General features: G+C 34.2%; 1 protein-coding gene across 1 annotated transcript in view; it reads left to right on the forward strand.

The window, feature by feature from the left end:
* The window catches only part of LOC142617771 (uncharacterized), an 83720-nt gene extending 71964 nt beyond the window's left edge, over positions 1-11756 (forward strand). Inside the window, exon 2 of the mRNA XM_075790727.1 lies at positions 10725-11756. Coding sequence (XP_075646842.1) covers positions 10725-11581 — 857 coding nt within the window. The 3' untranslated portion in view covers positions 11582-11756. The remainder of the gene's footprint in view (positions 1-10724) is intronic.
* The last annotated feature ends 2206 nt before the right edge of the window (positions 11757-13962 follow it).

A 13962-nucleotide genomic window follows, 5' to 3' on the forward strand; every position in this document is an offset into this window, starting at 1 on the left:
ACTATTTATTCATTTGAGAATCCAAAATTGCTCAAAATAGTGTGATTCTACAACTATTGGCTTTGATGTAAACTTTGACCGAAGATCAAGACGTTCAAGCAAAACTTGTCCTATCAGGTTTTCGCAAAGATTTTGATTTTGAAATCTAGGTATTTGTTTTAGACTTAGAAACTACACCCGCTTCTCCAAAGTACTAGCGATGTCCAAAATTTAAGCTCTCAAGATCATAATTTGAGATCCATCCATTCGGTCTGGATTCCCTCAAAATTATCCTCCAAACTTGATCAAGGCTCCCCTTTAAAAAACAAACGAACTCTCACAAGTATGTCTCAAAATTGAAATTACATTGGGTCACTACTTCAGCTTATTATTTTCGTCGGTGCCTACCAGTCTCCAACCTAACGTTCCCATTCGGCGCCTACCATTCTTATCCACCATTCCCACCAAATAGTCTCATCCGCCATTCTTAACTACCCAGCTACCATTCTTCATCTCCTCGCTATAAATAGAAGGGCCGGATCTGCAAAATCCATCAAGAAAAAAAAAACACATACACTGAGTCATGAAATGAAGATTTGCTTCTTTCAAATTTTCAAATCCTCCTTCTCACAGCCAGTTCTCACTATGGCCTCGTCATGCTCAATACCTAGCAACCAAGATCGCTTCATAATCAGTTTGAAATCAACCCCTTCATGGTTCAGTAGTAACCCTTCTCACAACATCATCACTGTTTTAGGATTCAAACAAATTTTGTTTCCTCACATAATGACCACATTTGTTCATAAAGTTACTCATAACAAGGTCTGCATCGACCTTCTATGCTTCCGTGGAATTGGTTGGCCAGGAAATCCAAGTCCAGCAGAGACACCTGTTCCTAAAAACAGGGCTTCCGTAGTCTCTCTTCAACTGTTTGGTCTCCTATTAGAAGCAGTGGTTCGGAACAAACAGCAGCTTGGCTGGTTTCTAAAACCAGGATCACAAGTTGGCTCCATCTTTCATTTGTTGTGCTTTCCCAACAAAGTTGCATTAGGTGAAGATGGTAAAAAGTGTTGGGGTATCCTACAAATTGTCTCCCATCCAACACTTGTTATGGCCTCCAAGGTACCAGCTCATCAGAAATTAGCCTTTGGTGTCGGTGAATGGTCACCAAAGCCTCATTCCATGTTTCCACCAGCATGGGGTCCAAAGGTCATCATTGCTGGTACCACAAAGCACACTTTCTGGAATTACTCCAACTTAAGATCAGCTTGAAGAATTTCAGAAAATATGCTTCTGAAATTACTTCAACTTAATGTCCGTCAGTATGGTCCAGTCACACATGCGCATTCAATGACTTGCAGTCGGACTTCATTCAGCATGCAGCCAGTCCCACATCTGAAGGTGTACTTCCCAGAGACGTCTACGCCAGAGACACCCCAACATGCAGGGTCAGGGCCATGGTGTCGTATGCCTCACCCATTCACTTTGCTTCATTACCATCTTTTTCACCATCAACAACAACATGCCCAGAATCCCTTCTGAAATTACCTCAACTTAACCAGAGTGATGCGATAACACAAGCACATTCAACCATAGTCCCAAATGTTCTCTCTGTAATCTGAAGTATACCCTTCAGATATAACTTCACCAGAAGTCCTTAAAAATAAGAGGCTAGCTCTAGAGCTCTGCATGCTATACCCAGCCAACATTCTCACCTCTTCTCCATCTTCAACACCCTGTGATCGCCACCAACGATCCAAAATATTTTTCTGAAATTACTTTGACTTAACCTCTACTGAGAAAGCTCGGTCACACGAGCACATTCAAATACTGGCAGACCCCTTCTCGATCTCATCAAAGCCTTTCATATGGGTGGGTCTACTCTTCTACAATTACTTCATCCTGTTAAAAGCTCCACCACCTTCAACTATTTCACTAGAAGAGTCAAGTATAAAAAAACCCATTTTCTTTCAAGACTCATTCATTCACCACACTCCAAAACTGTGTGCATGAACGAGTCTCGAGGGGGCATTTGTAGAGAGGGAAAATTCCCAACCTATCACAAGTTGACACATCATACTACCAAGTCCACAAAATACAACCAATTACAAAGCGTCACGTACTGCTGCTAGGTTTTGCCATCACTATTCAGATTCCAATAGAAATTTGCCAAGTGTCATTGAAATAAAGGCATGAAACTGCATCAGCATGCGTAAGCGATGACACAAGCAGCCCTGCACGTGTAAGCGATGACACAAGCAGCCCTGCACGTGTAAGCGATGACACAAGCAATCCAGCACGTGTAAGCGATGACATAAGCGGACCAATCAAGCTGTGACAAGTGTCACCAATCAGACTCCGCCACGTGTCGCTCACCCACCCCTAAACTCCTATAAATAGAAGCCTTCCTAAGACATTTAGGAGAACACAAAACAGAGAGAAAAGGAAGAAGATATCTTGAGTTCAGAAACCCAGAAGCTCTGCCGGAATCAAACCCCAAAGCCTTCAAGAATTTCAAGAATTTCAACCTCGAATACAAACAACATTCGAAGCAAAATCATCCAAACTACTCGTTCAGATCTCAAAGTTTACTGGAATCAAGCTCAAAAGCCTCCAGAAGCCTTAACAAACCACAAATTGGTGAAGCTCTACGGATTCAAGCCTCTAAAGCACCGAAGAATTTCCACCACAAACCTTCAAACACGAAGAACACACGAAGAACACGAAGAACAAAGAATTTCTAACAAGCTCATAGCCAGAGATTCATTGTAATTCCATTTCAAAGATCTTCGATCCATTCCTCAGCTAAATTGAAGAATATCTTATGTTCGAATCAAAATCACATTACCACAATTCCAATCAATAAATCTTTCAAGGAGATCGAATCAGAGGATCACTCTTTTGTAATTACAGAGAATTGTACCACACATTTATCAATACAAATTCGTATTTGTGAAACTATTTTACTTGTTTGATTTATTTCGAACTAAGAAATTTAGTCGTCAACAGTGCCTTTCTTCTTCAAACCCATGAGCAGCAAGGGCGACATTGTGGGTTCTTTTTATTTTTTATTTGGAAAAATTTCAGCAAACTATCCTGAGAAACTACCATGTTGAGCAGTAGGGGGTGATATTGTGGGTCCTTTTTATTTTTTATTTGAATAAATTCCAGTAAACTATCTTGAGAAACTACCCTGAGGTTTGGGTTAATACCTTTAAAAAATGACCAAATTCATCCCTAAACCCAATTTAGGCCCTGAACGCTGTTTATTCCATTACTACCTTCTCTTCTCTCTACTCTTTCTCATCCTAGAACCTTCTCTTTTTCCACTCTCATATTTTCTTTGAATTCTATTCACTGTGATTACACTAATATGAGCATGCATTTTGTGCACAAATCACACTACACAGCTGCACATGTCATAAAACAAAAACTTACACACATAGCCATACAAATTCTAAAACCTAAAACCCCAAAATTCCCAGATTACCAAACATACACATGGATTCATATGCAGACACCAATAAAAACACCATATTAGACCTATTTTGAGACAAACTTTAAATAAAAAAGTACCTGGAGATTTGCAAATGACCATACCTAAACCCACCTTTCAAACCCAAATAAAAAATCACAAGATCATTATGACCATAAGAAAACTCAATCCTTAAACTGACAAAGACCCAAACCAACAAGAACCAAAACAAAAGAGAGAGAAAAAAAACATAATAGAACAAAGAAAGAGGAGAAAGATCGGCAACCACTAGTGGTGGTGGTGGAGCTGGTGGGTCTTTGTCAAATGTTCCCTTGATGTTTAGCACACAAACCCAAATACAAATGGAGACCTAAACCCAAAAACAAAAGAAAAGTTCTCTTCCATGGCTGTGGAACACCAACTATCTCCATTGCACTAATTCAAATAGTGAGTGCAAGATGGTAGTGGCAAAGAATGAGTTTCAGCCATGAGAGAGGGAGTGTGAGAGGAGAGAGCCAAAAAGGTCTGAGAGAGGAAGTAGAGAAGGGTCTAACTTTTGAGATGAGAAAGAGGAGAGAGAAGAGAAGGTGAGAATAAAGTAACGGGATAAATGACGTTTAGGGTTAAATTGGAGGGACCAAATTGGTCATTTTTAGAAAGTTTTGAACCTAGTTGGTATTAGTCCAAACCTCAGGATAGTTTATTGGAACTAACCCATTTTATTTTTTTTTTTGGTAAATGATGATTGGCGGTGGTGGCTGGCTGGCCGAAGTTGGTGGTTGGCCGTTGATGGCGTCAAAAATTTCCCATGGCACTAACAAAGGTTGGTGGTTGTGGTGGAGGACCAACACTGGTGGCTAGTGGGGATTGTTTGGATTTTTCTATTTTTTATTTATTTTGGGAAATTGAATCAATAAAAATATAAAAATTAGATCTAAATTAAATAGGCGTCCATATGGCAATTTTTTTAATGGTGGACATACAATGGAGCAGAAAGATATGACAAAAGATTTGGACTCTAAATAACTAAGTAATTATAGAAACCCATATACCAAATTATTATATTTCAGTTTGATTTGAACTTAAATCAACATTTATATTCTTTTATTTTATATAAGAAACGATGATATTCATATTCGAGTAAATCAAATCATTAGAAAAAATATAAAAATAGAGAAAATAATAAAACTCATTAGAAACTCACTTCGGCTAGAATCTAAGGTGTTCATATATATTGGGAACAAGGTTAACTTGAATGTAATCCCTTGAAATGATCTCTCAACTTTAGAATGGAAAAATATGTAATTAAAAAAATGGTAATAGAATTAACAATAAGACTAATAATCAAATTTACAAATGAATTAAAAATAGAATTTTGTTCGAAAAAAAGGACAAAAAGGAAAGATATGCAGATATAATCTTGAAAAATTAAATGAAAACTTGGCATACCTTCACTTCCCATGCTTGATTGCTACATCCTAAAATTGTCCAGCATTTAAATCATCTGAAGTTTACGTGTTATATGGGAAAAACCAGTTACTCAAAGAAAAATGAAAATAAAAAAGGCATTTCATAACCATGAATTAAGAAAAACCATTCTCATTGTAGTCCACTAAAAACTACTAATATTAACTAGCATTTGATCAAGTTGTACGAATGGTTTTTTTTTTTTTTTAAAAAAAAAAAAAAAAAGAGAAAAAGGCTTCGGTAGTTTGTTTTTGCCTGAATTTAAATAAATTATATATATATATATATTTATATATATATATATATATATTTATATATATATATATATATATTTTATACATTGGTGAAGGAAGAAGAGGGGGGGGGGGGGGGTAGAGGTGGGCCATGGCCTTCTTGGGTTTTGAAAAATAAAAAAATAAAAACCTCTTCCTTAATTATATATAAATTTTTACCCATTGGTCCCCTTTACTAGACTATTTTCTTAATGAAACTCCATCTTATCATAATTGTTTTTTGTGAACCCCAAAAGAAAATAACGTCCATTGATTCTTCTCCTATCCCTAATTAAAATAGGCATTGATTCTTCTTCTATCCTTCATATGGATTCCTTTTTTGTCCTTTTCTTCCAAATAATCACGAGTACGGTTCCGTGTGTTAAGTTTATTGGTGTATAAAGTGCTATGGTACAATTGAAGTCCTATCAACTTCAACGAGGCTTTGTCTTTGTTAGAGATATGTTAAGTTCAATAGACTAGGCTAAGACAGTCCTACTTCATATGCAAGCTAAGAATAGTACTTGTATTACAAGTCACTTAACTATAATAAATGTGTTTAGTCTAGGATATAACCTATTTCACTCTCATAAATAAGTTCAAATCTAATTTGCACGTACAATATGCAACAACCGCAATTATGGATGGCAATTTAAATCTGCATTTGTGGGTATCTGTCCCACCTGCCCTAAGGTTTTACTTGCCTCGTCTAACAAATAGGGTGAGGATGGGGATTAAGATTTTCCTCCGCCCTTGTCCCGCACCTGTCCCATTTATATTTAAATAATTAAAAAACATTTTTATAAGTTTTTTTATAAGACATACATATGTGTTTTTAGACTTTTAACTTTAAATTTATGATATTTTATTATATTGTATTATTGAATTTATACTTTTATGTTTAAATATTTACGTTTTGTATATTTTTTAATTGTTGTATTGCTATTTTTGAATTGTTTTTGTACTTCTTATTATTTGAATTGTTGTATTGAAAGTTTTTGTAATGTTAGAACTTGTTTTTTTTTTTTTTTTAAATATTTTGTGAATTTTAATTGAATGCATTCAAAATAAACTTTTAATAAATTATTATATAAAAAATTTGGCTGTAGCAGGATGGGTAACCATGGGCACCCGCGGCACCCGCTAGAGCAAGGCAGGGCAAAAAACCCGCCTTGAAAATGAAGTGAAGTGGGAAATAGGAAACCGCCCCATACCTGCCTTGTTGCTATTTCTAACCACAATAATATTATATCTAAAGTCTTATGTAAAGACAATACGTTCCTTCAATTCTCCTCTTTCTCTCCAAACAAAATAGGCATCAATCATTCTTGTCTCTTGCATCCCTGTTCCTTAATTGTTCTTTCCTTTCAACAAATCGCAAATTCGCATGTACGGGTTCATGATGCTTAAAGTGCTATAGAACTGTCGTGGAGCATAGTGACCATTGATTTCTCCCGACAAATAATGCAACTTCTCCTTTTTTATTTTTTTCCTATCAAAGAAGAAGGATTTCAAGAAACTAATTCCTAAGACACGTCTGACAATAGCAGCAACTCCACCAATGCTCCTATCAGTGGCGGAGCCAAGAATTTAGGTCAGGAGGGGCAAGATTAAAAGATAAAATTGAAAGTAAAAAACTAATCTTAAAAAATTTAAATATGAATATTAAGAGTATGCAATATACTTGTGAATATTTAAATGTGACTCAATGACTTGAATGCTTTTAAAAACTCTTATTGAATGCTTTTAAAAACTCAACAGAAACTCTAATAGCTTGTTTGGATGGAAGGTGAGTACAAGGAAGTAGAGTAGAGAGAGGGAGACTAAGTTAAATTACCTTATTTGAATATTTTTTAAGAAAGAAGGGGGAGGGATTTGGGAGGGTTTGGATGAGTTCTAACCCCTCATTTTTAATTCCCCAAAATTGGAGAGATTTTGAGGGAGGGCAGAGTTTAGAAGTGCTGAACCAAATGAATTATTAAATTTACCCTTATTATATTAACAAAATTACAAATTATGAAAAAATTAATTATTCTCCCCTTACTTAATTTTAAAAAAAAAATCCAAAGAACTTTTTTTTATTTTTTATGGGAGGCGTGCTTTATACTGTATTAGATATACACTTTTTTTTTTTTTTTTTTCAGAGTTCTATTAATATTAGTATTAGTACTCCAATAAAAAACAAAAAAGTTCTATTAGTATTAGGCTAATGTGATTCCTTTTCCGTATTGGCATATAGCATTAGTTGTAGTTTTCTTTTTTTTTTTTTCATTACTAAGTGGGACCAGTAGTTTTATATTAAATTTATAGTAGTTTTAGAGTTTTATTAGTTAAGGCTGTTGAGTTCTGGACCATGTAGCTGTTTGTTCCCAATAAATAGAAAAGTTTTTTTTGTCTTTTGTGTAGGGGGTAAATAAGACATTTCAATTCAATACATTATCATTATCAATAAAAAAAAAAAAATTCAAAGTTCAGGGGGGGCACCTGCCCCCCCTTCCCTCCGCCCCTGGCTCCTATCATCAACAAGGAACTCGGTATGTTTTACTGTTTTCTCATCCTATTGTATTCTTTTTTATTTATTTCATTTTCAATAATTTTAAAACTACATCATTATTGTCATTTTTTATTGCCCACTTTGGAGATCTTTGATGGCATATGCTTAAAATGTATGAAGAGGATTTTCAAAAAAGGAAAAAAAAAAAAAAAACAAAAACAAAAACAAAAACAAAAGAAGATATCAAGGGAACTTCAAATTTCCGACATATATTGAGATCTTGACCCACAAGGAAAAGAAAAAAAAAAAAAAAAGCGAGCTATATTAAAAAAAAAAAATGTTATTTTTATACTTAGATATTTTAATATCCATAGTTGTTTTAATTTCTCAACTAATCTTTCAAAAGATTTAAGTATTAAAATAACGGTGATTTCTTGAATACGTTGAGCTAAAGTGGGCATAAAGAATGGAAGAGTATCATCATATTATTATGATGGAAATTAAAGGGTTTTATTTTTTCTGTATTTGTTTTTGTCTCTCTTCCAATGCATGTTACAGATTATTATTTACTACTATTTGGGAAATTAATGGAAGGCTTGTCACAACCATACAAGAACATAAACATTTAACAAAATTATAAATTATATCTTTTCAGTTTGTTGAGTTCTAATTTTTGTCTCATAAGTTTATTATTATTATTTTTTGTCCCTAAAGTTCACAATTGTTACTAACGGTGATCTTTCTGTCGAGCTCTATTTTGCATTAAAAGAGGTAGTTTTGACTTCTGTTTTCCCAATTTTTTATTCTAAGAAATTTATTTACATTTTTTTAATTTAAAAGGAGTGAAAATATTATTTTAGTCTTTAAATCTTAAAGTTACAATTAATTTAATCATTACATTTTGATAGCAATTAATTTGATTTCTGTTATTGATAAATGATCTACACAATTAACAAACTTTACACTTACATGTCTTATAAAAAATAATAAATTTTTTTAATTAACAAAAAAATTGCCGCGTCAACATAAAAAAACAAAAACAGAATTAATTCCTCAATTCTTTTTAATAAAAAGCCTTGAGAGTTAATTTAATTAACTTAATTCTTTTTTTTTTTTTTAAGATCACTTTTTTGGAAAATGGCAATCAATCTCTAATTCATTTTTCTAACGTTTATCCTAAAAAAAAAAAAAAAAAAAAAAATCTGTAATTCATTTTTTTTTCCTTTCCTTTCTTCCACTTTCTGGGTAACCAAACACAACATCCTCCTTGAAAACTCCACAAACAACCCAGAAAATCACGTCCAGATCTGTGAATTGAAATTCAAAACAAAACCCATCACTAATAGTAACCGCAACCCATCTCTAACCCAAAATGAAACCCATTCACTTCTGCCTTCACCAATCCTAACAGTAGCAGTGGCAATGGATTCCAACCCAATGGTACATCTCCGACGACCTGAAGAAACTCCTCAATGGCGACAACTTCTGCAGTCCTTGTTGGGTGGTTGAGTCAAGCGACGGCTGATCGATAGGCGCGACTGAGGTTTGGTCTCGTCGATGGTTAGATTGCGGCGTTCAAGCTCTCCCCATCGTTTGGTTTCCAAGAAATCGTGAGAAAATGGAAAAAAAAAAAAAAAAAAAAAAAAGATTGGCCCCAACTAACCCAAATCGCTGGTCACGATGGGAATTGCTGTTTAATTTTTTTTTTTTGGCCACGTCTAATCAGATTTACTTGATTTGTGGTCATTGTGATTTAGCTTTAGGGAGCTGTTTCTGGGTTATACTCCTTTCAATTTGGCTTTCTGTACTTCCAAGAGAGAGAGGACTTTGGGTTTGAATAAAAATTAAATTCAGCAATTTCAATTGAAAAACAAACCCACTGAACAATGTTTGTATTGATTGTTTTTTTAAATGTTTGTATTGTGTTTGGTTGTCAAGAAAAGAAAAGAAAAGGTGTGATTCTTATTATTTTTTCCTTTAAAAAAATTATAATTTCATATAAATGCTGATGTGGAAATTTTTTTTATGTTGATTAAATTTGTTTAATGTTATTTTATAAGTATCATCGCGAACTCTTGGTGCGGTAGTCACTGTATAAGTATAAATATTTATGAGGTATGGAGGGGTAAGGGCTGGGTTCAAATCTTCAAAGGGAGCTTCACGTACATATACACTTAGATTACGTATACTCAACCTAACTCATTGATAAGAGGTCTACAACTAATTTTACACTCATATTTACAATTATCCTAAATAGCAAATTGTAATCGGATATATGTCACTTTCACATAAACCAATTTTTATTTTTATTTTAACTACTAACACTTATTCACATCAGATAATTGTAAAAATAAGTGTAAAACTGGTTGTGATTGTAAAATTTTTCCTCTTATTTTCATTCATTAGCCCCGGAGACCAAGAACTACAAAAATATAGTCATATACTTGCACTCATGTGGATGAAAGCTTGATATCTTGGAGGCACAATCCCAATTCCTATCTTTTCTAAAGTACTTTGAATTCTTTTCTGATCATGTTAGAAAATGGTTGGAACCTCTTTCCTCCCTTTTATAGAGAATAAATATAGCTCAATTTAATTTAGGACTCTCACTTCAATGACAACAGCCTTAGATGATCCAGATAACACGAGAGTTGACTCTTTATTCGTTTGGGAATTGTGGGATTTTTTTTAAACTCTTTATTTCCCAAATATTATAGCTCTTAGTCTTTCTTTTTGATAAACTACTCCAGCTCTAAGCTTTTTGTAACATATTTAACATAAAAGTTATCAAAATAATAAACTATGTTCAAATAAACTACCGTAAACTGAAGCTTTATTTTGTAATTTTTTGGTGGAAGAGTTATATGGCATTTACTAATGAAGTTACAGCCATGTCCGAGGTAGTTTAGGCTTTATGCATTTTTTTCTCTGAGGTATCCATGGGATGTTTGGTGAATTATCTTTCATTGATCTTTCTGTTGTCCCCTGTATATTGAATTTCACGCTTTGCTATCTTTATCTTCTTACACTATTGCAGAGAAGGGGGACGATTCTAATGTTTTGAATCCAATTTCCACGTCCTCAAGTGTGGTATCCTCTAAGCATTTACAACAAATTCCTCCCGAAACAAATGAATCCTCAAGCAAGGGAAAACAATCATCGTTGACTGAACGAGAAATTCAAATTGAAGTTTGGAGTACCGAGTCCAAAGAACAGCAAGAGAAATCAGTACAAACTGAATTGACAGAAAACTTGGAGGCTTTTTATAAGCTCTTAGAGAATATATCTAAATCTCTAGATGAACTGGAAACACTAATCAACTCTACCTCTTCCTCTTCTAATATCACAACAGAGTCCCTTGCAGATATTAAATCTTTCTTCAATAAATCGGTTGATAATGTTCTTTTGAATGATGCCTGGTTATCCAAGTACAGAAAAGCTGCTGCACTCTTGTTTGACAAAACCAGTATCCTTGGAAAGAACAAGGGTGACCTTTTAAAGAACTTCAATGTTGATCTAGATAGGGAAGTTAATCGTTTTAGGACTGCGGTTGAAAAAGAGAAAAAGAGAGCTGAACTTCTTAAAAACCGAAGCAAATATGTTGAAGCTCTAGACACTTACAAGACTGCACTTCAACCCTGTCGAGATGAGATGCAAATGATGGCTTCCAAACATGAAGAAATGAAGAAAAATCTTCGAGAGTATGAAATGATTATGATTCAGAAGATGCCCCCTTTCCAACAAGTGTATTCTCAACAGAGTAGCATCGATACAGAGATTAGTAGTTTACGAGTGAATGAACAGCTTTTACAACAAGAAGACCAAGAAATTGACAGCCTTCGTAGAGAACCTTCAATTTCTTGGAGTGGTCTCATTGCTGCATTTTATAACTAAATTTTCAAAGCTTTGATTTCAGCTTATCACTGTTATAACTATATTCTAAAATTACTATTGAAAAACATGTACTACTATTAGTCTTAATATATTAATTAGTTTGTGTAATAAATTTTATTATCAAGGATCTCGTGTTGTGGATCCATTTTATTCATACTTGGCTTGTAATGTTTCAAATATTCCATTTATCGATTCAAGATGTTAATTCCTATCGATATGCATCAACTTGTATGCATTTCCATCGGTTACTTAACAAATCAAGTATGGTCCTTCCAAATTAGGAAATCATTTTTCAAATAAGGGAAGGATAACTTTCCATACCATGTCCCCAAAGGCCAAATCACCCTTCTCATTAATAAATAAGGAATTATAAAAAATAAAATAAAAAACAATTAGAAAAGTTTTTATTAATAATTTTAACTAGAGATATTATATATAAGGACAAATATGAGCAATTATGCATTTTATATAATAATAATCATTCATTTTGTTAGAATCGAGTTCTAAAATTATGTAATAATAACTCATTTAGTTATTACTTCTTATATATATCTTAGAAAATCCAAGTCAACATGGGTCGAAAATCATTTTTGAGAATTCTGGATCTATGAAACTCAATAAATCGAAAGGTATCGAGTCTCATTAATTCTCGATAGATGCAGGTATCGAGCCAGGTGTTGAGTCATCAGTTTTCAACCTTTTCACACTTGTTTCTTGGTGCAGTCTTCATACCTTCAATACTAGCAATTGAAAAGCCTTTTGAGGTACTTCAAAATATTCTTGAATCCACTTAGATCTACTCAAATACATGTAAAAGGCATTTTGTCAGAGAATATGCCCACTACAATAAAAATAGCACCCTAACAATAAACATAAATTTTCTATATATAATCATTAGCATATTTTAACTTTGTAAAGTTGTGATTTACAACTATGTTTTATGTTGGCTTTAATTCCGTGTCAAATTTGATTATAATTCTGTTCAATCATTTCCTTGTATTTTTGTGGGATTTAATGTAAAGGTTGTGTGTGAGAGTTCGGTGAAAAACTTGTGAAGATAAGGATTTCATGACTAGCTTGTTACTAGCTTGCGATTGTTGGCCCGCAAAACAGGCTACGTGAGAAGCACATGCTGGAATTTGAAGTATCTTTGACAAGTTGGATTTTGCGAGTCATTCGCGACTTAGGCCAAGTTGCGAGTGATCCACGAAACTCTCTGCTTGATTATTTTTTAGTGTGCCTTTTCTCATTCCTTTACCAATATTATATAAACCCTTATTACCCACGAAATGTAAGAAGAACAAGGAGTATTCTTAAGAAACTTTTGAGAGAGAAAACCCTAGCCAAATACTTGAGAGTTAGAGATTGTTTACCCATAATCCTCTACATCATTTCTCTAGAGTTTCCATTTACTCCTACATCTCCATGTACACATATTTGAGAGATTTTTAGCTCAAACACTTACCTCACCCATTCTGATTGTTGAGAGAAGTTTTGGTGCTTTTGGGAAGCATTGGAAGGAGCCATTAAGTGGCAGATGCAATTAGGCGGAATTACGAGATTTAGATAACTAAGGAAGACAAGACTCCAAGAAGTCTGTTTGTAGCAAGCGCTTGGAAGGCATAAGTACATTAGGTAGATTAAGCTTGAAGGGTCTTTTTGACATTTGTGCACTCCAACTTATTCACTAGTGGATTGATTTTGGCTAGGAGGGCCACAGAGAGGTTTTTTGCCGAGTACTTCGGTTTCCTCTTCGATAACATATCTTGGTGTTATCTTGTATTTATATCTCTCTTCCCTAATCTTTAAAATTTTCATTTATCGCTTATTTTACTTGTTTATGGCTTAGAGTGGTGTTTCAGTTTATTGCGCTTCATTTACTCTGTTCCGCACTTAGATAAATTAGAGTAAAAGCAATTAAGCCGTAATTTAAAATTGGGGGTCTAAACAAGCATTAGTGTTTTCACACTAATTGAGCTTTCAATTGTATCAGATCGGGTACACTTTTTGGATTTTGTTAACCATGTGTGATCCTAGACCCCATTTAAGATGGATGGATCTCAATCTCTCAATGCACCTCCTTTCTTTGATGGGAGTAACTATGCGTTTTGGAAAGTATGTATGTGTGCTTTTCATTGTGTTGTTGATGAGGCTGTTTGGGACTTTGTTAAGAATGGTTGGGTGAGGCCAACATCACCCAAGGCCGAGTGGGATAAGGCTGCCCTTGCTTTGGTAAATGCCAATAGCAAAACTATAAATGCAATTTTCTATGGTGTTTCTATTGATGGATTTCAAAGGATCTCTTATGTGAAGACCGCTAAACAGGCGTGGACAATCCTCGAGACTACCTATTAGGGAACTAAGAAGGTTAATGACACCAA

The sequence above is a fragment of the Castanea sativa genome, chromosome 11 (genome assembly GCF_040712315.1).
Source record: "Castanea sativa cultivar Marrone di Chiusa Pesio chromosome 11, ASM4071231v1".
In the NCBI taxonomy this organism is placed as follows: Eukaryota; Viridiplantae; Streptophyta; class Magnoliopsida; order Fagales; family Fagaceae; genus Castanea; species Castanea sativa.